Here is a 23,044-nt window from a genome sequence, read left to right as displayed (position 1 = left end):
ACGTCGTCCGCAGCGGCGACGCTCGGCAGTAACACCGATGGGCGAGAGGGCCTCCTTCTACCTCGATCACCTTCAGGCTCCCTTCAATATCGTTCGCTGGCGCCTGCTCGAACGCGTGACGCTGTGCGCCGCGCGTAGCTGCTGATCGTTAGTCTAAAGGTTCAGTCCCTCGTCCAGAGCGACTGTAGGGCATTGATCAGTGTTTGAGATCCAAGAGATTGGCGCGAGGGGGCGTCTGAGGAGTGGACTATAGGGAATCACGTCGGCGGAGAGGGAAACTGCACTTAATTGACGGGAACGTCTGCACTTGTGCGGGACGACGAATGCTTCAGGGTTGTGTAGGGGATGTCAGAGCACGCGCAGCATCGACGGAAAGATTTCCGTAGACGCACGGGCGTGCTTCGCCTGCGCATAGGCGCTGGTCCCATTTGTGGCACGCACAACCTTTCGTAGACTGACGAAGCCTAGTAAAGGTCACATGCCTGCTTAGCAGTGTCCTGTGATTTCGAGGGCTTTTAAACAAGTATCCTGAGCATACCTATGGCAGAGCGTTGGACGGCTACAGAGCATGAAAGACGGCTTGCGACTCAAACGGAGACCTTGGTGAGTTGAGCAGTCGGCCAACGCTGAAAGGCGTAGAAAGCGGAGCGGAGCGCGTCGTCAGCTCAAAGCCGGTGTACACGGACGTCGAGGGCTGCGAGTGTCTGCCAAGGGGGATATCGACAGTAGAGACGCAGTCAACGTCGAGCAGTGTCGGAGTGAACGTCAAGACCAAGCTTTGAACGCCGGACCCTATGGATTGCCGGCGCCGGCGGAGCACTCACGTGATGTGACGGAAGCGCCCGGTCACAGTTCGATATCGAACCTCGGTACGGAACGATGATTCATTTGACCTTGAACAACTCTGTCGAGAGGGTTATTCAGCCTGTGTAATATATCAGATGACTGTGCTGCCTTATAATGTAGAGACTCTCGCAGTGGTTACCGCAGGCCCAAAGAAGGTGCAAGGGAAAATGCGAGTTGCGCGGTAGCGTGGCGTCACTGCAGGGAACTGTATATGGCACCACGCGGTCAGATTCATACACTCGCTGCGTCGATATGAAGCTACGGGCAGACGGGAAGGCGCGGGACTAGCTCGACATGTGTACTGTGTACTCACCGTGGTCCGGTTGTTGCGGGTGTTCTTGTGGTTTGCGTCGGATGAATGAAAGAGGGCTTGGGTTCTCGCAATCTTCCGTTATTCAATTTATGAGAATTTTGAATCGCCGAGGAACTTGATCGGGGTTCGGACGAGAGCGAGAAATTGCACTGCAGTGAATGGATTGTCGGCTTCCCCGCCACATGGCCTGCCGCATTCCTTGTGAGTAGCAGTCGAGGATGTCACAGTACGAGCGTAGAGTCGCACGCCAGAGCTGCATACCGCCAGTTTCTGCGCCAGTCCTCAGACGCGCGGGCGCATACGGTCATTCACTTCACTTCGTCTGTTGCCATCTTCGTGAGAAATGGCTCGAGTATAAAAGCGACGGGAAGTTGCGCATCCTCTCCAGGCTCACAGATCAATCCATCCCTCGGAAAATATGCAGTTTAAGCACACCCTCGCCGCCCTCGTCACCAGCGCCTTCCTTACCGTCGTTTCCGCTGACTGCGGTCCAGTATGTTGGGACTTCATGAACCGCTGGGTTGGGAAGGAGAATTGCGGCGGAGACGTGTGAGTCAGATGCTCGTATTCACTTCGAAGACGATGCTCACCTATCCTGTCTCAGCAACTGCATCTGCAACGACGCGGAATCTCGGGCGCAATATATTGACTGCGTCCTCATAGATTGCGATAGCTGGGAAGTGGGTAGTCTCGAGTGGTACAACTATTGCCCTCGCGAAACCAGCTCTTCGTAAGCTTTCTGTTGAGCACGTCTAGGGCGGACTGATCCTGAGTCCTCCTCGCAGTGTCGCACCGAGCTCAACCGCATAGGCCTGGAGGCATGATTGTTGCGAGAATTGGGCCTGCGAGATGGACGTCCTGCTTCGAATACCTATGCCATTCAAAGTTCTCCTTGCTTTCCTCGAATGTCAGGGAAGGAAAGTACATGTACGTCGGAGTGGTGAGCGACGGAGATCAACGATGAGCCGTGCGAACTTGAACCCTCTTGCAACCGGCAGTCACCGATGTACATTTGTGGCGTTCAGCTGCCGTCACTCGCGCCTGCCCTCAGCCATGATGTTCAGAAAGCCGCTTACACTAAAAGCCTCCTCCGCCGTGCGCAACTCGGACAAGCGCAAGCTCAGGCAACGTATAGCCTCGACCTTCGCGTGCTCGACAGAGGACGTGGACTTACTCGTTCCTGACAACATTCAGTCTACCAACTTTCGCAGCCATAACAATGCTCCTGGCGTCTTATATCTCGATGCCGACGGGACTCCTCTGTGGTATAGCCTAGGCAAGTCCGATGAGCTGATCCCTACCGTCTACACGCTTTGGAAGCGACCGAACCTACTGCCATTCGTGTCGACGTTGCACCGTGCTATGATGACAGTCATCGAGGGCGATTCGGTTTTGAAGAGAATATCTCTGAGGGAGCATGCGCCGGGATTGCAGAAAGACCAGCTCGTCGCTCTGCGAGAGTCGACGATTGGCTCTTCTGCCCCTCCACCTTCCCCGTACGCTATCGGGCGCGTGTTGCAATCCTTGGACGGGCCCGCGGCAGCTTCCCAGAAGAAAGATACTATTGCGATATTGCATACCTGGAAAGACTGCCTGTGGGAGATGGGTCCGAAGACTGCGCTGCCGGAAGGCGTGTCGGTGGGCTCTACGGAAGGACAAGTTGGTACGGACGGCGCTGCCGAAGCGAGTACTACCTTACCTCCCGTCCCATCCGATCAGCCTGAAGGTGAAGGGTTATCGGCCCTCGTCACGGGCGATGATCCCGATCAACCAGCATACACGCCGTCCGAGGTTTCTCAACTGCTCCATCTGTCCCTTCTACAGTCTCTGGCCACTCTCCCACCATCCAAATTCCCCCTTCCCGCTGGCGAATTCTACTCCAATCATGTACAGCCATCCCGGCCCGCGTTTCCTGAATCCGTACTTTCGCCATCAACGGACACCTATGCAGACAGTGCAGCGCTCCGCAAGCAGATAACCCTGAAGAATTCCATGCATAAGTCATTGGCCGAGTTCCTCGCGACCGCAGCGAAGACTGGCCTACTGACCTTGCGAAAACAAGGACCGAAGCAGAAGAGCGACCTGACGGTAATGTCCGTCAACGCGAACCACCCTGATGTCGGGAATCACGACCGATTCCTCACCGTGAGGGAATATGAAGCATCTCGTGCCGCGGAGAAGGACGAAGAAAATGTCATCGTCAGATTCACAGAAGTGTGGATGCCGCACCACCACACTGTGTCGCTCTTTGAAGAGTGGGGCTTGAGGTTAGTTCTTGTCTTCTATCCGACCATACGACCGTGTCTGATTCATTCTCCAGCGAAGACGAAAAATACTCGTATACCGCTCTAGAGGGCATACTGAACAAATGGCTCGGCGCACACCCAGATGCGGTCGCTTCTTCCGGAGCGTCGCCAATCGACTTGACACATCCCAGTCTCGCGCCTCTTGTTGCCGCTATATCCCGGCAGAACACGGCGCCTATACCACAGTCCGCCAGTATGCAAGACGTGCTCCGTTTGCTGGTACAGCAAATGGAGCCTTGGTACGAGATACGGCCGAGGAACGGCGACTGCGTACTTCAGCCCAAGCATGCCCTCACCCCCATCAAGGTCGTACAACTTCGGAAGCCTCGAATGAAGATTACGACGATTACGGGCCTGGAATCGTACAGGACGGTTGTCAATCCCGAAGAACTCGCCAACGTCCTCAGGAAAGTCTGCGCGAGCTCGGCCTTCGGTGCGCAGCTTCTACCGCTCGGTAGTGGTGCCCGGTCAATAACGCATCCTCACAGTATCTCCTCCAAGCGGACCGAAGAAGCCTTTGGAAGTGATTGTTCGGGGAGCGCTGCAAGCGCCTTCGATTGATCTATACTTGGTCAAAGTCGGGTTTCCGAGGGAACTCATCCGCGTGGAAGGGCTGACGAAGGCGCAAAAGAGAGAGGCGCACAAGAAAGGTCAAAAGTAGTAGACCTGGGGGAGACATATTTCTGCAATGCGGATGCTATCTAGTGATGGAGATATAGTAGGTTGGCCGGGGTGGCAGCGTCGGGATTCGCGACCGTGTGTGGCATACAACATTCCCTTATATCCGTACTTCCGAATGAAATACGTATGTGCATCATTCCTCTTCTTCTCGTTGAAGCAAGCACTTGAGGAAATGGATTACCGTGCGCGACGCCGTGCGAAGTTGATTTTGATGGCAATTGTTGGGTTTGTGGCGTAGTACCGCTGCCGTCATCGCGTGTCTGCAACCGTCATGTTCAAGAAACCACTCGGGCACTTGAAGACCTCTTCTGCGCTTCGCAGCTCCGATAGGCGCAAACTCAAGCAGCGCGTTATATCTACGTTCGGCTGTTCCGCAGAGGATGGCGACGTGCTGGTTCCCGAGGGCATTCAGTCCATAAAATTCACCACCCACATGGACGCTCCGGGAGTTGCCTACCTCGACGCCGACGACACTCCTCTGTGGTTCAGCTTGGGGAAGGCTGGCGATGACTTGATCCCGACGGTCTACACCTTATGGAAACGACCCGAGCTGCTGCCGTTCGTCACGACACCGTCCCAGGTCATCTCGATCCTCATCGGCGGCGCAGATCTTATGCGACCGGGCGTTACGAGCTATATTCCGGGTCTGCAGAAAGGCCAGCTCGTTGCTGTGCGTCGTCTGATTGGTGGCGCTTCGCCTAAGGTCTCGCCGCCTCTTGCTGTGGGCCACATGGCTCTTTCGTCGGATGAGCTCAAGGAAGATCACAAGGGAAAGGCCGTGCTGATCACGCACACCTGGAAAGATCATCTTTGGGAGATGGGTCCGAAGACTGAGCCGCCAGAGGACACGCCGCTAACAGCACCTACTGCGGACGGTCAGGCCGATGCAGATAGCGATGACGGGGCGAAGGCCCCATCGCATGCAGAGGCATCCCATCAGTCCGCAAATTCGCAAGCGGGCGAAGGGTCGGGAGTTGGCGACGCGAATGGCTCTTCAAAGGAGCCCGACGCGACGCCAACGCTCAAAGGTCCGGTGTATACTCCTGCCGAGGTATCGCAACTCCTCCACCTTGCTCTCGTGCAGTCAATAGCTACATCGCCACCCTCCTCTTTTCCCGTACCCTCGAACACCTTCTACGCCAGCCACGTTCTTCCATCCCGACCTGCATTTCCGGACCTCGTTCTTCCTCCTGCCACGAGCCCCGCAAATCTAGATAGCGCCGCTCTCCGACAAGAGATATCGCTGAAGACTTCGTCACATAAATCACTGGCCGCCTTCCTCAAGGCCGCTGAGAAAGCGGGCTTACTTACGGTCAAGGCCACGCCGAAGCAGAAGAACGACGTGATGGTCACATCCGTGAACACTACACATCCGGACGTTACAACACACCGGCAATTCCCCACTGTGCGTGAGGTCGAGGAACGGGAGGCGAAGAGGGAGGCGAGGAAAGAGGAGCTCAGCGCAAAGGAGGAGGCGCGTGGCTCGATGCTCGAAGCGACGGAGCTATGGAAGCCGCATATGCATACGGTGCCGTTGTTCGTGGACTGGGGATTGAGGTCCGTCAAATGCCATGCCCGTCATCACTGCTCTTTATCTAATCGTCCTTCAGCACAAGCGAGCAATATACGTTCCCAGAATTGAAACGAATATTCAACAACTGGCTCGAAGCGCACCCCGAAGCCATAAATCCGCACGAAAGGGCCTATATCAGCCTCAAGGTCCCCGCTGCATCGTCTCTCGTCGCTGCGGCGTACCCGCCGAACAAGAAGGGGACACCACCTGCACCCGAGTTCGCGAAGCGCGAAGACATCCTCCGCGACCTGATCAAGCAGATGCAGCCGTGGTACGAAGTCAAGCACGCGAACGGCGAGCGCGTGACGAGGAAGAAGGGCACACTCAAGCCGGTGAACGTGGCGCACAAGATACGGCAGGGGAGAAAGGCGGCGACGATTATCACGGGATTTGAGCCATTCGAGATGGCGGTGAACTCCGAGGAGATGGCAGAGGATTTGAGGAAAATTTGCGCGAGCGCAACGTCGGGTGAGTGGGATTGCCGCTTCAGCGCCCGAGGATAAGCCAATCGATGTTTTTACAGTGGCGCCGGGACCCAATAAGCAGCTAGAGGTGCTCGTTCAAGGAAAGCAGGCCAAGACTGTCGTGGAGTACCTCGTGAAGAAGGGAATTCCAAAGAATTGGATACAGACGGAGGATCAGACTAAGGGGAAGAAGTAGCGTGTCATCGCGGCGACGATGGAGACAGACGAGCGGCGATTGAGACTGAACCCACCTGTGTAATGTACCTCCGACGTATTCGGATTTGCGCATACCCTTCGTCTGGCTCCCGATCTACGAGGGTGGCGTGGCCACAATATCGCATTTCCGCGTCGTCACATTCAAACGTTCAACGCCTGTGTGTAAGTCGGCATTCTCATTTCTGACGAGAATATGCTAAGTTTGACCCCGCGTACTCGATTCGGTGACCCATGGTACGTCCTGAGCTGTAGACGAACAAGCACAGTCGGACCGACGACTGTTCAACTTCTCCGGATATCACCGAGGAAAAACGTGCCCGGGCATCAACTGCTCGCTTGGCATATGAGTTGCCGGCGGTTCATTCCGAACTTGCGTCTTGCCTTCACTGTCTGCAAAGGCTCACTGCACCGAAAATCGAGTTTCACCCCAGCGGTTCCACCAGTTACGCAAATGACTGAAGCAACAACGGTATTTCGGCTTCCGCGGCTCTTCGAAAGCTGTACACTCCAAGCTTTAACTTAAAAATTGGTTTGGCATACGACCGCGCCCGCGAACTTGACGTCCGCCTCAATCTGGTCTTGATCATGCTCTGAGTATCAAAGCATTCTCCGGCCTGACTTATGCTGTTGTCTGCTCTCCCTCGAATGAACCGTTCGCATTGACAAACAACCACGTGGCCCTATACTAGGATCAGCAGTGAACGACTCGCCGACAGCCGTGAACGAGCCGACAACTACAGCTGCTGCAGTCAACATCGGCGCATCCGCCAATCCTGATGGCTGCGTTACTTCAGGGTATACAGTCGCTGTATAGGGGACTGGCGTCATCTCTTACCCTCGTCGTCCCCGCCACCGCTGTAGCGGAGGGCTACTGCGCCTCTCGCGAGCATCAATATTCTCTGGATTTGTCGAAGGTTTCAATACGACTCTGAGCTCGCGCGTGCTGGGGTCGTCTCCTCTTTTGCTCGCTTGCAGACAACGGGAAAAAATCAGTCGCGCCGCCGCGCCTCCGTACTCGTCGAAAGGTCCATTGGCCGCGGAGCTCCCTGACTTTGGCGTTGTACTTCTCGGTAGCGGGCCTTGGGCCAATCATCCTCTATACCGACCACACAGCTGGGCGCCTATCACATCAACGAGATTAACCCCACCACCGTTTCTCGCAGTAGCACGCCTTCGTAAGAACGGAGCCGCTTCACTCCAGGAATAAAAACGAGATGGGAGCTCGCCGATCCCAAGTGCCATTTCGCCCTATAAAGGACGTATGGAACAATGCTCAGTCCTCACCAACGAGCTCAGAGTCCCCCGCATCCCTACCGAGCCCTGCAACACCACCGCCAGAGAAGAAATACGCTATGTCTCGTGAGTTTCCACATACTTTTGCCGTCTTCTCCCCCCGTCTCATAGCGTACAGACTGGAAGAACAGGCTTCACAACCGCGTTGCAGCCTACGGCTGGTCGACTCCTACCTACGACCACGTACAGACTAGCGTAGGAGGGGCTACCCGTTGGATAGCCATTGTACGGAGTCAGTATGCCTTTTCTTGCGTCCGCTTGCGTAGCTGACCATCCCTCTACATTAGTTGATGGTGCCGAATGGTCTCGTGCGGAGGGAAGCACGATGGCTTCTGCAGATAATGACGCTGCATGCCTCGCCTGGCAGAAACTCACCGCGGAAGGCTACCCCGAGCGTTTCTAGACGCGTAACCGAACCCACACTTCCTTGTACAATAACCAACATCGCGACCTGATCCGACACGCCTCTGTATCATAGCTATCAAGTGTTAAGCGCATTGTTATGTAGCATACCTAGCTAGAGAGTTCTGACCTTCGCTTTGCACTCAAATAGAACTATTGTCTGCTGTTCTATCCCTGGCCTGCAGCTCTGCCGGCCGTCTGCCTGCGCCGCGAGAACGCCGTTGCCCGCAGCTATATTGCCTGCAACGCAAAGATCCCGTTGCCCGCAGCATAGTTTCCCGTTGTTGTCGACGCGGGACCGACATTGGCGGCACGTTGTCTGCTGCAGACAATCGTGACTGCTCCAAAAATGAACTGTGACAATCACGCTTTGAGACGCCATGACCTCGACGCACAAAACATCCCGCTCATGAAAACGCGGCTGGCGAGCGAAGAAAAGTATAGAAGAGAGGAAGACTATACACAACTGTGCCCTCAGATGTAGCTATGGCTTGCTGTCCGAAAATGATGCCTAGACTCTCGAGCAACAAAAAGTACATGATGGACTACACTACTGGACACAGATCCCCCATCCCTTCTCAAAGTATCGACGTACATAATGAATAGCCGTTGTAGCCCTTCATCATCCGCGAACGATTTGCACAGACGCATCCAAACGCCCTAAAACCTTACGCCACCGACGCGACCTCCGATCCCTCCTCGAGGTTCGACGCGAGATCCTCCGAGTCGACGGTGCTGTAAAACATAGCATCAGCGCCCCACACCTTCGCCAGCCCCATCAAAAACCGATCAAAAAGAAAACACACCTCGGCGCTGGGCAGTTCTGCACATCGTCGACCCACTGCGCGATGTTACCCTTCGTCGAGTGCACGGCGTGCGGCGCCCAGGTGTCCGCGCGCCAGGGGCGGGCGAAGTCGGTGGGCGTGGTCGTGTGGGTGATGCTCTGCGCGCGGATGAGGAATAGGGCGAGGCGGACGACTTCGGCGGGTTCGGTGAGGTTAAAGTCGGCGCCAGGGAATTTTTGGGAGGAGAGGGGGGCGAGGCGGATGCCGCGCTGGGGGATGGTTAGTCGGCGCGCAGGAAAGGGTGGGATAAGCGAGAGGGGAGACGAAGTTAGGGACACGTACCAAGCCGACCTCGTCCTCCTTCTGGTGGTCCAGCCAGGCGATCACGACGCGGACGTTGCCTCTCATCTTCGAAAAGCCAACGCCGATGACAGGGTCCGAGAGCCCTAGATACTGACGGTGATATACTGCGCTGGCCAGCAGGGACGGAAGTTCTCCGAGCTGAGCGACGACGAGGGCCGCAGGCCCCTGCGGCTTGTCGCCCTCCGTCCGAATGAGTTGCGCCTCGCGGTCAATTTGGTCCGCTGCATCTTCCATGTCGACGTCGGTCGTGCTGCCTGCCGCGGATATGGTAGCAGCCGTTGTCTTCGCTGGCTCCGTGCGTGGCGGGCCCATGAGCCCCTCCTCGCCGTCGTCCGCCATGTCGGTCGCCTGGTAGGCGTGCGCGCTGCGGAGGTAGCGGGGAATAGCGGATGCAGCAGCAGCATGCGGTGAGAGGACGATGATGTCCGCCATACGGTATTTCTGTGGATCGAGGGGAGGGTGATCTTGGAGGGGTCGCGCGACTGCATATGTGGCGCCGCCGCCGGAGCTGGTCGTTCAAGGTCAATAAAGGAAGACGGTGTTTTGAAAGGGAACGCACTATTGTATATGATCCTTGAAGACGACGCGTATGACGGAGTAGAAGATGGTCATGATCTCTGGCGTGGCGATCATGGGGCGCGAGACAGAGTGCTGAAGCAGCTGTATGGCGTGCAGGACTGAGGGGTATAGCTCGTTCAATATGGCGCGCTCGTTGTCGCTGACGCGATCTTCTTCGCGATGGGGCACGTCGTTATTTGCAGCCTGTACATGCTGAGCTTGAGCCGTGTGGCAATGCCCTGAACCACCCTGCTATCGAGGAAATGAGTACTTCTCGCGGGTCGGTGGTACATGGACGCACCCATGTCGAAAGCCACTGATGGGCAGATGCTCCGCAGTCAAGACAGTCAACTAGTTTCTGGATGTCTTCTGGGACCTCGCCATCCGTATCGGTGTCTACGATGTTGACTAGTCGATCTGCATTCATCGACAATGTGACGTTCTCGGGATGCGGCCATACGGTCGCCTCAACACCGCCCATCTCGCCGCCTTCGGAGTCGCTGTCGCTCATAGCGGGGTACGCGTTATAAGTGGGGGATGCGCGGTGATGAGGGTAGATCAAGAGAAATAGGAAATTGCTTTATCCAGGTAGGGCTTCAGGGAAACGTGCTGACCGGCATGCAAGGACTTGCTATTTCGGGCGTCTGGCAGCCAGGTGACGTCGTTCAAGCTTCTGTATGTACCAAGACCTATTGTTCTGGGGCTCGGTGAGGAGTCGGTACATGTCGAAGTAGGAGAAGACGTGGGCTCAGCCCTAAAGACGGTCGTTGATGCTGGTGAGCGTCGCGGAACAGAGTCCGTTAGGTTCCGTGTGATTGTGACATATGTGACGATAGGACAGCCATCAATGAGGCACGTGGCACGTTTATGGCTCAACACGGCTTGTCCTTGACGCTCTTGTCTGCCTGCGCTCCTTTCAAAACAGCCGTGGTGTTGCACCTAGGATCACTAATGACTGACATAGCCTGTCTGCTCTGTATGGACCCATATAATGCGGAAGTCGCACGCGAGTCAATCAGTGACTCCATGATTGTCCGGTATGAAGTAGCATACATCGAAGGGCTGCCCGAACGTCTTTCATCTTCGAGGTATGTGGGACGATCCTTACCCATCTGCTTCGATGCTCTCACTCCCGGTCGATCACTCGGAAAGCGCCACATCCCGAATCACTCCAGCGCGAAGAAAACGCGGTGCATCCCCGAGGACGTCTTTTCGAGTTATAGCTCACCAAAAGATGTCAAGTATCACCCTAAAGTCCTGCCAGCCATCCAAGAAACCCCTCCAGGAGCTGGGCGACCTCAGCCGCATGCGATCTACTGCATGAGGGTGAGCCCCAGAGATCAGCGACTCGCGGCGGCGGCCATCATGACCTTCGACCCGCTCGCATCAGCATGAACTGCCTCCATAGTCCATGTCGTCTCGACTCCCTGCAGCTTGCCACAGCGCTATATCTGCTTTCCTCTCGCCGTTCACGTTCTCGCACATCTGTCCTTACTCTCACTGACAACGTCTGCGCGCGCCATGTCCCCGCAGAATTTCACAGTAGACGACAACAGTCCCTTCATCACCTACACCGGCTGGCACACGGGGAACAGAACCCAGGATACCAGCGCATTCTCGTGAGCTGACACGTCACACGAAGTAGCCTTTGCTCAACCACACCTAGATACTCGGATGGTGGCACATTCACGGTCACGCAGACAAACGGTTCGCGGGCGTCCTTCACGTTCAACGGAACATATGTTTACCTATATGGCGCAAAGAGGTGCGTGAACATGATGCTTCCCTACAAGATACTGTCTGATGAGATGCGCGAAGATCCAATCATGGTACGACGAAAGTCCTTCAGTCCGAGCAGTATTTCGGGCTGATCTTTGAGAAGGTCCATACTCTGTTGAATTGGACGGCGTCAAGAGCAGCCACAACGGAAATTCGGGCGAGGCCTTATTCCAGCAGCTTTTGTTCTCCGCCGGCCCTCTCGAACTGGATGTACCTCATACCGTCCATCTCCAATGCGATGGGTCTGGAGACGAGGGTTGGTTGGATCTTGATTATGTACATACCCCATGTTCGCCGTTCGAGTTTTAAGTGACGAGTAATGCGCAGATTACCTGGACTACCGATTTCGGGGATGATTACACGTCGGGCCAGATGACGCTGCCAGACAACCATCCGAACTTCTCGTACACCGGACCATGGACCACAACCGACGCGGGTGGTCGGTACGAGGGTGGTGCGGCGCAGTATGTGGTGCATCTTAAATTCATCGTGAACTTCAACTCAACGATCTCAATACAGCCAGGCTGTAGACGGGGATAGCTATGTCACGCTCGAGTTTTCGGTTCATTCTTCAAATTGATGGCCTTCATGCATAGTACTCATGTCTTTCCAGGGCGAATCCGTCAGTCTGTACGGCACTGTTGGCCCAGCTTACGGACGCTACACCGTCCAGCTGGACGGTGGCGGCGCCCAGGGCTTCAACGCGAAGGATGTGTACACGGAGACGCAAGTCTTGCTATACCACGCTAACAATATCGGCAACGGCACTCATAAGCTAGTCCTAGCGAATGCGCCGACGGGGGACGCACCACAGAGCTCAGTCCTCATCGACTACGCCGTCGTCAGCGTGGCCGAGCACACAGATATAGTTCCAAAGGACGTCCAGGACAAGAAGTACGTGCGCGCTGCAATCCTTCTGTCTCCGAATGTGCTGATGCTGTTCGTGAGAAGTCAGGGGTTATCCACTGGCGAGCTGGTCGGCATCGCCTTTGGCGGCGTCGTGCTCATTGCCGCCGTCGCACTCCTGGCCCTCTTGATCGTTCGGCGCAAGAGGAAATCGTCCAATAACACCATGGACGAAGTGGGGCTGTTTGAGTCCCGGGACCGGCTCGTACAACCGTACGCATACTCGTCGGGTAGCCAAACTCCGGTTACGGACAAAGGACGATCTGCACTTCGTGGAGGAGCGCACCCCTCTACGTCTACGGTGCGCATGATGTTCGTCAAGCTTTCGATTGTACTGATGATTTGTAGGTCGCAGACATGCACCAGAATCACCACGGCGAAGGCACGTTACCACCCGACTACGACATGGCAGTAGGGCCGTCGTCTTCAAGAGTAAGAGCGTAGACCTCGCATACGGCACCGATAGGTGGCCCCAAATCCAGTCTTCGCGTCAGACGCCCACGAATCCGACGCGTCGTTGAGACCGGCATATCTATAGTCATCATCAAATATCCAGAATGAGAGTCAGACAGTCGTGTTACAGAGATAACAGGGCAGCAAAGCAATAAATACCCAGTATGTATAGCGAAAGGTCTACGACTTCGCAGGTAAAGTGGACACCTCCACCTCCATCCCCTTCCCCTCTCCCTTCGACGTCGTGCTCGCCGCCTCTATATCCGACCCCTCCGACGGTGTCGCCGCCGTCTGCGGCTCGTCGTTGCAGTGCTCCTGCACCCGCGAGAAGGCGACGTAGAACGCCGTGATGACCGCGAACACCATGATCATCCAGGTGCTCAGGTACATCGACTTGTACGAGACCTCGAGGCCGTCGAGGCGCCAGACGATCGCGGCGCCGGCGGACTGCAGGGACTTGTACCAGCCGGCGTAGTGCGAGAGGCGGCGGGAGTTGTTGGAGAGGGAGCCCATGAGCCAGTAAGCGTACGCTTGGAAGATCCCGTCGTACATCGCCCAGAAAATGTACATGATCACGTAGGGTGCGTAGCGCTTCGACTCGGTGCTATGAGGTTCGTCAAGGTGCGCAACATGAGCGACGTGTGAGGCCACTCACACATCAATTAGCGGGACAGGATGGTCGCCGCGCTTGAAGTCTTTGACCATGGCCCAGCCGCCACCCCAGATCGCGAGGGTCACAGTCAGCAGAGCGATGATTCCGATGCGCGCGCGAAGCTTGCGAGAGAATTTGTCCGGCCGGTAGTCCAGCGCTGAACCCATCGCCCAGACACCCACCTGATTTGCATAGTCAGCAATCGAATGTAAGATGGTTTGTAGCGACATACCATGTTGAACAGGTTGCTGAAGAGCCCATTGAACGACCGCGTGCGCAACGTGAAGTTCGGCACGTTGAAGTCATTCTTCTGGTACGTGTAAAACCAGTTCGAGGCGATGAAGAAGGGGAATAGCGTGATGATCCACTTGTCCTCGAAGAGCACGCTCACGAGCCCGACGATCTCCGACCTGCGCGAAGGTCAGACATTGACCCATCCGCCATGAGAACACACTCACTTCCATGTTGGCATCTCAGGAAGCACGACGCGGGTGCCATCCGAGCGGACGACCTTGTCGGACGGCAGCAGGAAGAACGGCAGGACGAACGATCCTGTAAGCATAATCACAATGAACGCGATGTACTGCAGCAAGCGCATCAGCCCGGTACGCGCCCGCACCGACGTGCTCCACGCACCGTCCCGTCGTTCAGCGTGCCCGCTGAGGAGTTCCAGTTCGCAGCGATAGGGATAATGGACCCAATGACGCCGCCCATCTGGAAGATCGTCCAGAAGGTGGAGAACGCACGACCCTTCTGGTCTTCGGTGGGGTAGGACATCGTCACGGCGCCTTGCGCGGTCCAGAGCATGGCTGCGCTTAGACCTTCAACGCAGCCAGCGACTACGATGAAGGGCGTGGCCTTGTCCTCGAGATGCGCCGTCGCCATGTAGGCGGCGGACAAGAGGGCATAGCCTGAGAAACATCAGGACCATGGTCTCGGGAAGGAACAGTAAGACCCACCAAAACCACCGAACGCGAGGCATACCCTGATACCAACACGGTTATAGATCGTACCCGAGAAGAACGCAAGGGCAGCAAATGCTGCGAAGAACATCAGAATTGAAGGTCATGAAGAACACTCTTCGGACGTACTGGACTAGAGCGCGCGACCAAGGTTCGCATCAGCAGGTCAAGGAAGAGGTCGAGCGTGAACTCACGTATACTGATAGGATTGTTAGCTTCCATTCACAATAAAGGGTAAATTTACGCACCAGCCACATTCGCATTCGTGCTCTGCTTCGTGTTGAGTAGACCACCACCTCCCGCGCCACCCAGCGCACTCGACATGCCGACGGTCATGAAGGCGATGAACCCGACAAGCGCGACCTGGACCATCGGCGAGCGATAGTTCCTCAGCCTAATCCCGCGCCAGTACCAGTCCGCATCCGGCCTCGCGCCATCGGCTTCCGTCTTCGGCGCCATCGCTCACGGAAAGGGGAGTTGTGAGGAGGGAGGAGGGAGGGATGAAGCAAGACCACGTCGCCACGAAGGAACCGAAAGCAGAAGGGACCCCCACGACACCGACCGGTCGCCGTTATATACGGAGCCCGTTTCGCTGGCTGGCAGGCTAGCAGCTATCAGAGTGGATTGAGCGGACGCGTATCATGGGTGATGCGCGCCTTATCGCCATGCTCCGCAGGGCAGCGCGGCTGCGGCACACGAACTGATAGCTCTATCTGCGGTGGCGGGGAGGGCGTGCGCGCCCTCGGGATCGTGGAACGGTTGCAGGTCAGGCGGGGTCGCGTGTTGATAGGTCCCCATTGAGTAGGCGGGCGTGCGCCCGGTGCGCTTCCGGCCGTCGCACGCGTCGTATTAGCCGAGTGCGGGATCCGTGTGAAGTGCGACGGGGTTGCAGCTTGGGTGCAGCGGGTCGGAGCGCGCCCTCGTCCTGATCGACGGACTTGCGCACGTCTGTATCAAGCCTGCTGTCGTGTAAGCCCTCTTGTCTTATCCCTATCTCGAGAAGATAGAAGTCAACACCACTTACCGCCAGACTTCGTCGATAGGTATCGCATCGATGGGGTAGACACAGCTGAACGCTCCCTGCTTCCACCGACCACGAGCCTCCTCACAACCACGAACCTCCCCCAACCATGGCTACAGCGCAAGTTCTTCGCCCGCAATCCTCGATCGAGTCGTTCAGGTCGAGCGCGACGAACGCGTCTGCCATCAGCCGTGCCGCGCTGCACAAGCGTCTCACAAAAACCACGACCAAGGCCGTGTGGGCAAATCTCGATGGCGACAAGCCGGCTCCGCTGGACACGCGCTTTGCGAATGTGAAGAAGAGCTTGATCAAGCCTGAGAACTACGCAGCGGTGCAGGCGAGCTGGACGCGTCTCATCGAGGCGCTCGAAAAACGTGCTGCAGAAATCGAGAGTGCCGGGCCGTCGGTGAGCTTGCTTCTGCCTGGCGATCGACATTGAACTCACCTGCATCGCGCCCGTCGTGACCTGCAGGCCGTCCCCCACGTCGACTTCTCGTCCATTGGGCCTGACGGCAAGTTCCCTCCTGACATCGCCGCCCTCATCAAATCCCGCGGCTGCTGCGTCGTCCGTGGCGTCGTCTCCCGCGAGCAGGCCCTCGCCTGGAAAGCCTCCATGCTCGACTACTGCGCGCGCCACCCCGATGTACCGCGCTTCCCGCCCAGCGCGCCGCAGATGTACGGCACCTTCTGGCAGCCCGCGCAGACAGAGGCGCGCACGCACCCCAACATGCTCCGCGCGCAGGTCGCGATGAGCCAGCTGTACACGGCGAGTGAGGACACGATCGTAGACTTGACGGAGCAGGTGGTGTATGCGGACCGCTTCCGGGTAAGGATGCCTGGGGCGGTGGGGACGCTGCCGCCGCACCTGGACAATGGGTCGATTGAGCGGTGGGAGGATGCGGAATATAGCGCGGCGTACCAGCCAATCTGGGAAGGCCGCTGGGAGGAATACGACGCCTGGGACATGGATCATCGCGCCGAAGCCGTCATCGATATGTATGGCGGAGCTGGATCCTGCTCGGGCTACCGTAGCTTGCAAGGTGCGAATTGTTTTTGCTTGGCTATCTGCAGATGAGCTCATCGTCGCAGGTTGGTTGTCAATGTCGGACAACGGTCCTGGCTGCGGGACAATCCAGCTGCTTCCCGATATCAAAATCTCGACTGCATATGTGCTCCTGCGGCCCTTCTTCAACGATCAGGATGTGCTTGACATGGAGAGCACGTACTTCTATGGCGCAGACCCGGGCCAGGGTCAAGTCTGCAAGGAGAACTGGCACCCGCACCTGAAGTTGGAGAAGACCGTCGTCTCTTGCCCGAAGGCAGACCCGGGCGACTACGTCTTCTGGCATGGCGATATGGTAAGGTCAAAGTCGTCAGTAGGCGCAAGGATCTCACACATGTGTTACAGGTCCATCAAGTCGAGAAGGAGCACAACGGCGCGGTCGACTCGTCTGTCGCGTTCATCCCCGTAGCTCCGCTGTGCGGGTACAACGTCGGCAATCTCGTCGACCAGCGCAAAGCCTTCCTAGCAGGTGTTCCACCACCTGACATGCCTCCCCGTCCAGGTCAAGGTTTGGAGAGCAGCCACGAAGATCGAGGGTCGGAGAAGAATATCCTTACGGCAGAGGGACGACGGCTTTTCGGCCTCGACAAGTTTGACGCTGACGCTGAAGGGCTCACGCCGGGGCAAAGGGGGGCCAGAGAGCTGGCCAACGAAGCATTGGGTTTCTCTTGAGTCTAGAGCTTTTAGCCTATCGTTGCTGATGGTGAATTGAATGGATTGAGCACGAAGGGCTGGAGAAACGCATGTCGATGGACGTTCAGGACAAGGCGCGACCGGACGATCACGCGCATGTGATTGTGACATTCGCATTTGTCACGCCCCGGTTCGACTTCGTCGCTTCGAGTCCAAAGCACTCCACGAAGACACAGCTACCTGACGCGGCGCACAACTGTTCCCATAGATATCAAGCTTGCAATCACATAAGAAGTCGACATTTTGACTACTTAGCGCTGTGGTCATCGACCTCAATCAGCAGATAGACGGGAAAGTGATCGGACGCTGGAACTCCATGTTACAAACGGAACACCAGCGATTGGGATTCTGAGGAGTGGTCAGTCAGTCCTAGTCTCTTGGTGGCACTGGATCCGAAGCTTCTAAACTTCTTCGTGGATGTGAAGACTCGCCCACTTAACTATTCATCTTAGCGTGCATGGGTTTGTGGGTCCATCTCCGGGGTTTGCCGAGTGGCTGCCCAGACACTGCTCTGGCCTGTTTCCAGCCCGACTTCGTGCCCATAAACACAAATGCCGTCTTCCGGGACCTGGGAGGGACCCTCCGAATTTATTCGTGTCGCTGGGGGGCGAGATCCGGCGCCCAGCGCAGTTGGCGTGGTGACGTGAAGCGGCGCTAGTCAAGCGTGACAAACTTGGCCGTCACTAAAATGAAGGTGCCGAAAGTGGCGAGACTCCATCTTCCTTCTTGCCGCCAGGACCCTCAGCGAGCAGTCGAGTCCAACAGCGAACAGCACCGTTCGCGTTCCCTCTTTTGACTCCTTCTCGCTAAAAGCGTTCCCTGCCGCCATGTCGAAGGCCACGAAGCGCATCCGCATCTTCACTGCGGAGGACGTCGCCGAGCACAAGACGGCGGAAAGCACCTGGGTCACGTACAAGGACAGGGTGTACGACATCACCCAATTCCTCCCCGACCACCCTGGCGGCGATGATATCGTCCTCAAGTACGCCGGGAAGGCTGTTGACGAGATCATGAAGGACCCCCTCGAGCACGAGCACTCGGATAGCGCGTACGACGTGCTGTCCGACTACCAGATTGGCAAGCTCGGTACGGAAGAGACGATCGTCAAGGAGGGTGCGTAAGGCGATGTTATATCGATGATTAACGCTGACCATGGTGCGCAGACTGGGAGGCTACTGAGGAAGTGCACCCGGATAACACGGACGAGTTCGAAGACTACGAGAAGTTCCAGTTCATTGACCTGCGCAAGCCTATGGTCATGCAGGTCTTGCGTGCGGGATGGAGGCACGTAGGGCGCTATGGCTGCGCGATTCTGTGCTGACGCGCTGCTCCATAGCAAATCGTACTACCTGAAGCAAGTGCACCAGCCGCGCCATCTCCCCCACCCCGCGCGTTTCTTCGGGCCTGACGTCCTCGAGGTACTTCTTCGCCCATTCAGCATCCCAAGACTCTGCTGACCCCCGTCCTAGATGTTCACCCGCACCAATTGGTATGTCATCCCCATCGTCTGGCTGCCCATCGCCGCGTACCTCGGCCTGCGCTCCGTCTTCCAATTTTCGGGCCCCATCCCCGCCTTCACGACGAACCCGCGCCTCCCGATGGCCGCGCTCTCGAGCCTGCCCGCGTCTTCGTTCCTCAAGACCGGCATCTGCTTCGTGATTGGCAACATCATCTGGACGTTCCTCGAGTACCTCCTCCACCGCTTCCTCTTCCACCTCGATTACTACCTGCCGGACCACCCGCTCGCGCTCATGCTGCACTTCCTCATGCACGGCGTGCACCACTATTTGCCGATGGACCGCCTGCGGCTGGTGATGCCGCCGGTGCTGTTCACGCTGCTGCAGTCGCCGTTCACGAAGCTTGCGCACGCGTTGTTCCCGCCGGCTGTGGCGAATGGGATCATCTCGGGCGCATTTACATTCTGTAAGCTGGCCTTGCCCTTCGTGTGGGGAGACCTGATGCTGACGCTTTTGCAGATGTCCTGTATGACTGCACGCACTATGCGCTCCACCACACGAAGCTCCCGAAGTACTGGACCGAGCTCAAGAAGTACCACCTTGCCCACCACTACAAGAACTTCGATCTTGGCTATGGTGTGACCAGTATGCAATCCTCTCACTTTTCCTAAGCCTTTTTGCTGACTTCTCGTCCAGGTGCCTTCTGGGACAAGGTCTTCGGCACTTACCTGCCGGTGTAAGCTTGCGCACGGTCGCTGCCCGCGCGCATGTTTCCCATCCGCGTAGAGGATGCCACCCATGCACGCTCAGCAAAATGGTCCATGCAGTTGTCTTTTGGGATTTTACCAGGGAGTTCGCTCCCTCGATATGTACCGGTCTCCTCGTCGTTCCCCCCATACCACTACCCTACGCTAAGTCCAACTGTAACTGTCATTATTGACTTCCTCTCCTTGTACGGCAATTGTGAGTGCGTGAGTGGTGTCAGGATGTAAGCTGAAGGCACGGCCCACACACAAGTGGCGACACGAGGTTGCGAGTGTACGTACGACTGAGCCCATGTGTGGTGTTGCGGTTCGCGAGGTATGCACCTTGACCAAAGATTCCTCCCTGTCGGTCGATAACAATAGCTCGGGCGTTGAAGGTGCGCAGCGGTGTATCGCAGGCTAAGGACGAGGATTGACGCATTTCGCCAGGTGCATCAAGCAGTCAGCGTATCCTGGATGGCGCAAGTTACGGAGCAATCCTCCTCCAGTTTGCCGCCAGCACGACCTTTCCCAATCGAAAGTCTCCCGACAGAGCTGCTTGCTTGCGTGCTCTACCACGCCTCCCAAGACACCCCCTTGGAGATTCCCCTTCGTTTCTCCCTCAAAAATCGGTCCCCCAGATGCCAGTTCTACCCCGCGATCGCGCTGACATGGGTCTGCGCCAGATGGAGGGCCATCGTGCTTGCCACTCCCGCATGCTGGTCGCCTGAGTCTATCGACATAGATCTTCAAGCATTCGCCGACTGGTCTACGGACCCGGTCAGGCATGCGCGTACCCGGGCGCGATGCCTCGCTCTGCTCGAGTGCTACCTCACGCGCTCCGGGTTGGTCCCGCTGGTCATGAACCTCGACGGGTCCGACAACGAGGAATGGATGCAGGCGATCGACGTCGTGCGCCTCGCATGCAGTTCTGCCTTCCGCTGGCAAGCATGTCGACTCCCGTACTTTGTCGCCGACTGGCTATCCGAGACGCCGACGTGTGCTGCGCCTCTGCTCCTCGAGGAGGCGCACGTGGAAGGACCCTACATCGCCCGCGCGGACTTCTTCGCCAAGTCGCCACGCCTGCGCCAGTGGCAAGGGCCAGTGACGTTCGACGTGGACAAGCCGCACCTGCGGTGGGGCCAGCTTACGCACTTGCTCGTTGATCACCCCTCCGAGTTCGTGTCCGTCCAGTTTCTCATGGGCTTCATCGCGCACTGTCGCCAGTTGGTCGAGCTTGGGATCAACGTCTGGAGGGATCCCGAGCGAGCTATGCCACCGCGGGGTGCCGAAGTCGTCCTCCCTCATCTGTTGAGCGTGCAATTCACGTTGGATGATCAGGACGTCCTTGCGCATATCCTTGCGTCGTTCACGCTCCCTGCGTTGTCGAATCTCTCACTCTTGGGATGCAATGCGATCGATGATGAATGGCAAGAACCCTTCGGGCACCTGCGTCTGCAGCGGTGGCCGGTGGAGGAGTTTGAGGGATTCCTAGAGCGCTCGCAATGCAGTCTTCGAACCCTGCACATCATATTCCTTGCCATCCCTCAGGACGATATCATCCGCATCATGCACAAGCTCCCGCATATCTCGGACTTCGCGCTGGACGAGCGAGAGATCAAGGACGGTCGGGGACAACCGACTTCGTCCTCTATCAACGATGCCCTCCTTCAGCGGCTCTCTTCAGTCGACGGCTCTGCACCCGAGCTGCTGCCGCGACTTGAGAGGCTTGCGATCAAGGGCGTGCTCAACTTCGATTGGCAGATGCTCTTGACCATGGTCAAATCGAGGACGAATCCACGCTTGCAGCATCTGCATATCTTCGTCGACGATTCATCGAGGTCGGATATAGACCAGGACACGGAGGAGCGGCTGATGGAGCATTTGGGACGCTACGGCTTTTGGAATCATTGCGGAGTCAGGCTTGGATGGAAGAGGCATCCTCTTTTAATTGATATAGAGGGGATGCCGACGTAGCCTCAGACAATGGTGACAAACCCGGCGCGGGGTGATTCGTGGTGGCTATAGCAACACACCCGTGGCTACCTTCCAATCAAAAGGGTTTGATAATATTCCCATTGAGACTAGGTAGGAGTCAATCCGCTCAAGCCTAACGATCGAGTACGGCCCATTTTGAACTACGGCCCATGTGACTGTGAGACGAAGAGGCGTGACTTTCCGGAAAACGCCGGCATTTCGTCACGTTGCATCTTCGTTCGAACCACCACCACTACTTGCTACACACTTATCGGGCTGACCCCACCTTATCAAGGGGCACCCAACTACACGCTGTCCCGGCAACCTCGCGCTTGAAGATCTCGCGTTCATTAGACTCATCTTCAGCGACATGGGTTCTGTAGATTCTAGACGAAGTTGAACTTGCTTAACGCCTAAATCCGGCTTATATCCGAGCGAGCCACCCTGAAGCTACCGACTCGGCGAGGCAGGCTCAAGACCTTCGGGCTCTGTTCAGTCTCTTTCGCAAGGTTGGTAAAGATGACCTGAGTGTTGATAATCGTGAGTAATCTGTCTCTGCTCGGTTTGCTGAGACCAGCTTCACGCATATATGTACTGCTCTCACGGCTCTCCCATATCCTCATATCTTCTCGCCAACGGCATGCCCCCCTTCACTCTCACTGAATCCCACGTCCGCTCGCTCCTCGCGCCTGGTGTCGAGAAGCCCGGCGACGTATCCCTAACGGCTTTCGCTCCCGGTAGTCCCTTCATGAAGGCTCTCGATCCCAATTTACGCTGGGTCATCACGGACGCCGAGGGAGAATGCATCCCGGGCGTAAGATCAGAGGGAGTCTACGTACGTATCTATGCTTCCCCCCCCCCTTTTGCATAGTGTTCATCTCATTGGCGTACTACCTTTACAGAACCTCGCGCAATGGGAACAGAAGGTCCGCGACCCTCTCCTGGCCTGCCTCGCTGGACCCATTGGTCTGCGGACAGACAGTGTATATGTAAGTCAGACCTATGTCCCCCCTCCCGTTCTCCCGCTGTTCTCCCCCAATTTGTCTGTATCCTGATCGTTTCTGCAGATTGCTGGCAATGTCGCCATCGCAGAAACCGCAGGCAGCTGCGCACAGAAGAATGGTCAGCCCTACAACAACAAGTAGGCATTCGTGTAGCGGCTCGATGTAGATACTGACTCGGTCCATTCAGATACGCTTGGTTCCTGTTGTTCTCGCCCGAAGGAAAGATCGTCGAGATCCATGAGTACCTCAACACGGCCTTGCTTGAGCGTGTCCTTGCAGGGAACAAGGCGTAAAAAGCGCTGCGCCTGGGGAGGTCGCAAGCAAAGTGTAATAATTCGAAACACATAGCATCATGCAACGAGCACTCGACCGCCTGCCTGTTGAGCGTTCCCACCCCCATGCCCTGCCAGAAAAGTCTAACTGTCCTCACGTCTCGTCGCTCTCCACGTTTGTGGTCACTTACCCGAAGATGACGGTTTCCGGAGCCATTGCTAGGGGCTGAGCAAGAGGCGCTGGGTCGTTATGCGTCTTGGT

At 56.8% G+C, this 23,044-nt stretch overlaps 12 protein-coding genes across 12 annotated transcripts; 9 read left to right on the top strand and 3 right to left on the bottom strand.

Annotated features, from left to right (window-relative positions):
* The first annotated feature begins 1,523 nt into the window (after window positions 1-1,523).
* Window positions 1,524-2,047, top strand: SCHCODRAFT_02751792 (uncharacterized protein). The gene is made up of 2 exons (XM_050347252.1): window positions 1,524-1,708; window positions 1,764-2,047. Exons 1-2 carry the CDS (start codon window positions 1,578-1,580, stop codon window positions 1,891-1,893), a joined length of 261 nt encoding a protein of 86 aa, XP_050198609.1. The 5' UTR covers window positions 1,524-1,577; the 3' UTR covers window positions 1,894-2,047.
* Window positions 2,048-2,203: 156 nt separating this feature from the next.
* SCHCODRAFT_02637577 (uncharacterized protein) lies at window positions 2,204-4,289 on the top strand. Its single transcript, XM_003028522.3, has 3 exons — window positions 2,204-3,426; window positions 3,480-3,898; window positions 3,954-4,289. Exons 1-3 carry the CDS (start codon window positions 2,213-2,215, stop codon window positions 4,124-4,126), a joined length of 1,806 nt encoding a protein of 601 aa, XP_003028568.1. The 5' UTR covers window positions 2,204-2,212; the 3' UTR covers window positions 4,127-4,289.
* A 110-nt stretch (window positions 4,290-4,399) lies between these two features.
* SCHCODRAFT_02637573 (uncharacterized protein) lies at window positions 4,400-6,560 on the top strand. Its single transcript, XM_050345978.1, has 3 exons — window positions 4,400-5,703; window positions 5,757-6,187; window positions 6,243-6,560. The coding sequence occupies exons 1-3, from the start codon at window positions 4,418-4,420 to the stop codon at window positions 6,377-6,379; spliced, it is 1,854 nt and encodes a 617-aa protein (XP_050198608.1). The 5' UTR covers window positions 4,400-4,417; the 3' UTR covers window positions 6,380-6,560.
* Window positions 6,561-6,855: 295 nt separating this feature from the next.
* SCHCODRAFT_02637572 (uncharacterized protein) lies at window positions 6,856-7,265 on the bottom strand. The gene has a single exon (XM_050345977.1). The coding sequence runs from the start codon at window positions 7,225-7,227 to the stop codon at window positions 6,997-6,999; it is 231 nt and encodes a 76-aa protein (XP_050198607.1). The 5' UTR covers window positions 7,228-7,265; the 3' UTR covers window positions 6,856-6,996.
* A 1-nt stretch (window position 7,266) lies between these two features.
* On the top strand, window positions 7,267-8,162 carry SCHCODRAFT_02751789 (uncharacterized protein). The gene is made up of 3 exons (XM_003028524.3): window positions 7,267-7,758; window positions 7,811-7,924; window positions 7,980-8,162. Exons 1-3 carry the CDS (start codon window positions 7,614-7,616, stop codon window positions 8,093-8,095), a joined length of 375 nt encoding a protein of 124 aa, XP_003028570.1. The 5' UTR covers window positions 7,267-7,613; the 3' UTR covers window positions 8,096-8,162.
* Window positions 8,163-8,516: 354 nt separating this feature from the next.
* SCHCODRAFT_02637568 (uncharacterized protein) lies at window positions 8,517-10,586 on the bottom strand. The gene is made up of 5 exons (XM_003028836.2): window positions 10,102-10,586; window positions 9,802-10,052; window positions 9,222-9,750; window positions 8,901-9,148; window positions 8,517-8,829 (listed from the first exon to the last, which is right to left on the bottom strand). Exons 1-5 carry the CDS (start codon window positions 10,309-10,311, stop codon window positions 8,763-8,765), a joined length of 1,305 nt encoding a protein of 434 aa, XP_003028882.1. The 5' UTR covers window positions 10,312-10,586; the 3' UTR covers window positions 8,517-8,762.
* Window positions 10,587-11,171: 585 nt separating this feature from the next.
* Window positions 11,172-13,205, top strand: SCHCODRAFT_02637564 (uncharacterized protein). Its single transcript, XM_050345976.1, has 9 exons — window positions 11,172-11,419; window positions 11,467-11,565; window positions 11,619-11,629; window positions 11,683-11,855; window positions 11,907-12,043; window positions 12,099-12,141; window positions 12,193-12,473; window positions 12,531-12,786; window positions 12,834-13,205. The coding sequence occupies exons 1-9, from the start codon at window positions 11,322-11,324 to the stop codon at window positions 12,927-12,929; spliced, it is 1,194 nt and encodes a 397-aa protein (XP_050198606.1). The 5' UTR covers window positions 11,172-11,321; the 3' UTR covers window positions 12,930-13,205.
* Window positions 13,045-15,011, bottom strand: SCHCODRAFT_0258165 (uncharacterized protein; the record flags this gene model as incomplete). The annotated part of the gene is given in 9 exon segments (XM_050343916.1): window positions 13,045-13,542; window positions 13,594-13,772; window positions 13,823-14,000; window positions 14,049-14,173; window positions 14,227-14,501; window positions 14,550-14,630; window positions 14,728-14,731; window positions 14,747-14,751; window positions 14,801-15,011. The coding sequence occupies 9 exon segments, from the start codon at window positions 15,009-15,011 to the stop codon at window positions 13,119-13,121; spliced, it is 1,482 nt and encodes a 493-aa protein (XP_050198605.1). The 3' UTR covers window positions 13,045-13,118.
* A 671-nt stretch (window positions 15,012-15,682) lies between these two features.
* SCHCODRAFT_02602114 (DUF1479-domain-containing protein) lies at window positions 15,683-17,308 on the top strand (the record flags this gene model as incomplete). Its single annotated transcript, XM_050344044.1, has 4 exons — window positions 15,683-15,979; window positions 16,046-16,613; window positions 16,645-16,931; window positions 16,982-17,308. 4 exons carry the CDS (start codon window positions 15,683-15,685, stop codon window positions 17,306-17,308), a joined length of 1,479 nt encoding a protein of 492 aa, XP_050198604.1.
* Window positions 17,309-18,034: 726 nt separating this feature from the next.
* Window positions 18,035-19,774, top strand: SCHCODRAFT_02692030 (Inositolphosphorylceramide-B hydroxylase). The gene is made up of 6 exons (XM_050346841.1): window positions 18,035-18,442; window positions 18,493-18,643; window positions 18,666-18,747; window positions 18,799-19,252; window positions 19,306-19,431; window positions 19,483-19,774. The coding sequence occupies exons 1-6, from the start codon at window positions 18,157-18,159 to the stop codon at window positions 19,524-19,526; spliced, it is 1,143 nt and encodes a 380-aa protein (XP_050198603.1). The 5' UTR covers window positions 18,035-18,156; the 3' UTR covers window positions 19,527-19,774.
* A 42-nt stretch (window positions 19,775-19,816) lies between these two features.
* On the top strand, window positions 19,817-21,596 carry SCHCODRAFT_02061325 (uncharacterized protein). Its single transcript, XM_003028528.3, has 2 exons — window positions 19,817-19,927; window positions 19,980-21,596. The coding sequence occupies exon 2, from the start codon at window positions 20,007-20,009 to the stop codon at window positions 21,504-21,506; it is 1,500 nt and encodes a 499-aa protein (XP_003028574.1). The 5' UTR covers window positions 19,817-19,927; window positions 19,980-20,006; the 3' UTR covers window positions 21,507-21,596.
* Window positions 21,597-22,146: 550 nt separating this feature from the next.
* SCHCODRAFT_02512682 (uncharacterized protein) lies at window positions 22,147-22,803 on the top strand (the record flags this gene model as incomplete). Its single annotated transcript, XM_003028529.2, has 4 exons — window positions 22,147-22,341; window positions 22,409-22,495; window positions 22,574-22,647; window positions 22,698-22,803. 4 exons carry the CDS (start codon window positions 22,147-22,149, stop codon window positions 22,801-22,803), a joined length of 462 nt encoding a protein of 153 aa, XP_003028575.1.
* Between the last annotated feature and the right edge of the window lie 241 nt (window positions 22,804-23,044).

The sequence above is a fragment of the Schizophyllum commune genome (assembly GCF_000143185.2).
Source record: "Schizophyllum commune H4-8 unplaced genomic scaffold SCHCOscaffold_10, whole genome shotgun sequence".
Lineage (NCBI taxonomy): Eukaryota > Fungi > Basidiomycota > Agaricomycetes > Agaricales > Schizophyllaceae > Schizophyllum > Schizophyllum commune.
This window is presented reverse-complemented; position numbering and strand designations above follow the sequence as displayed.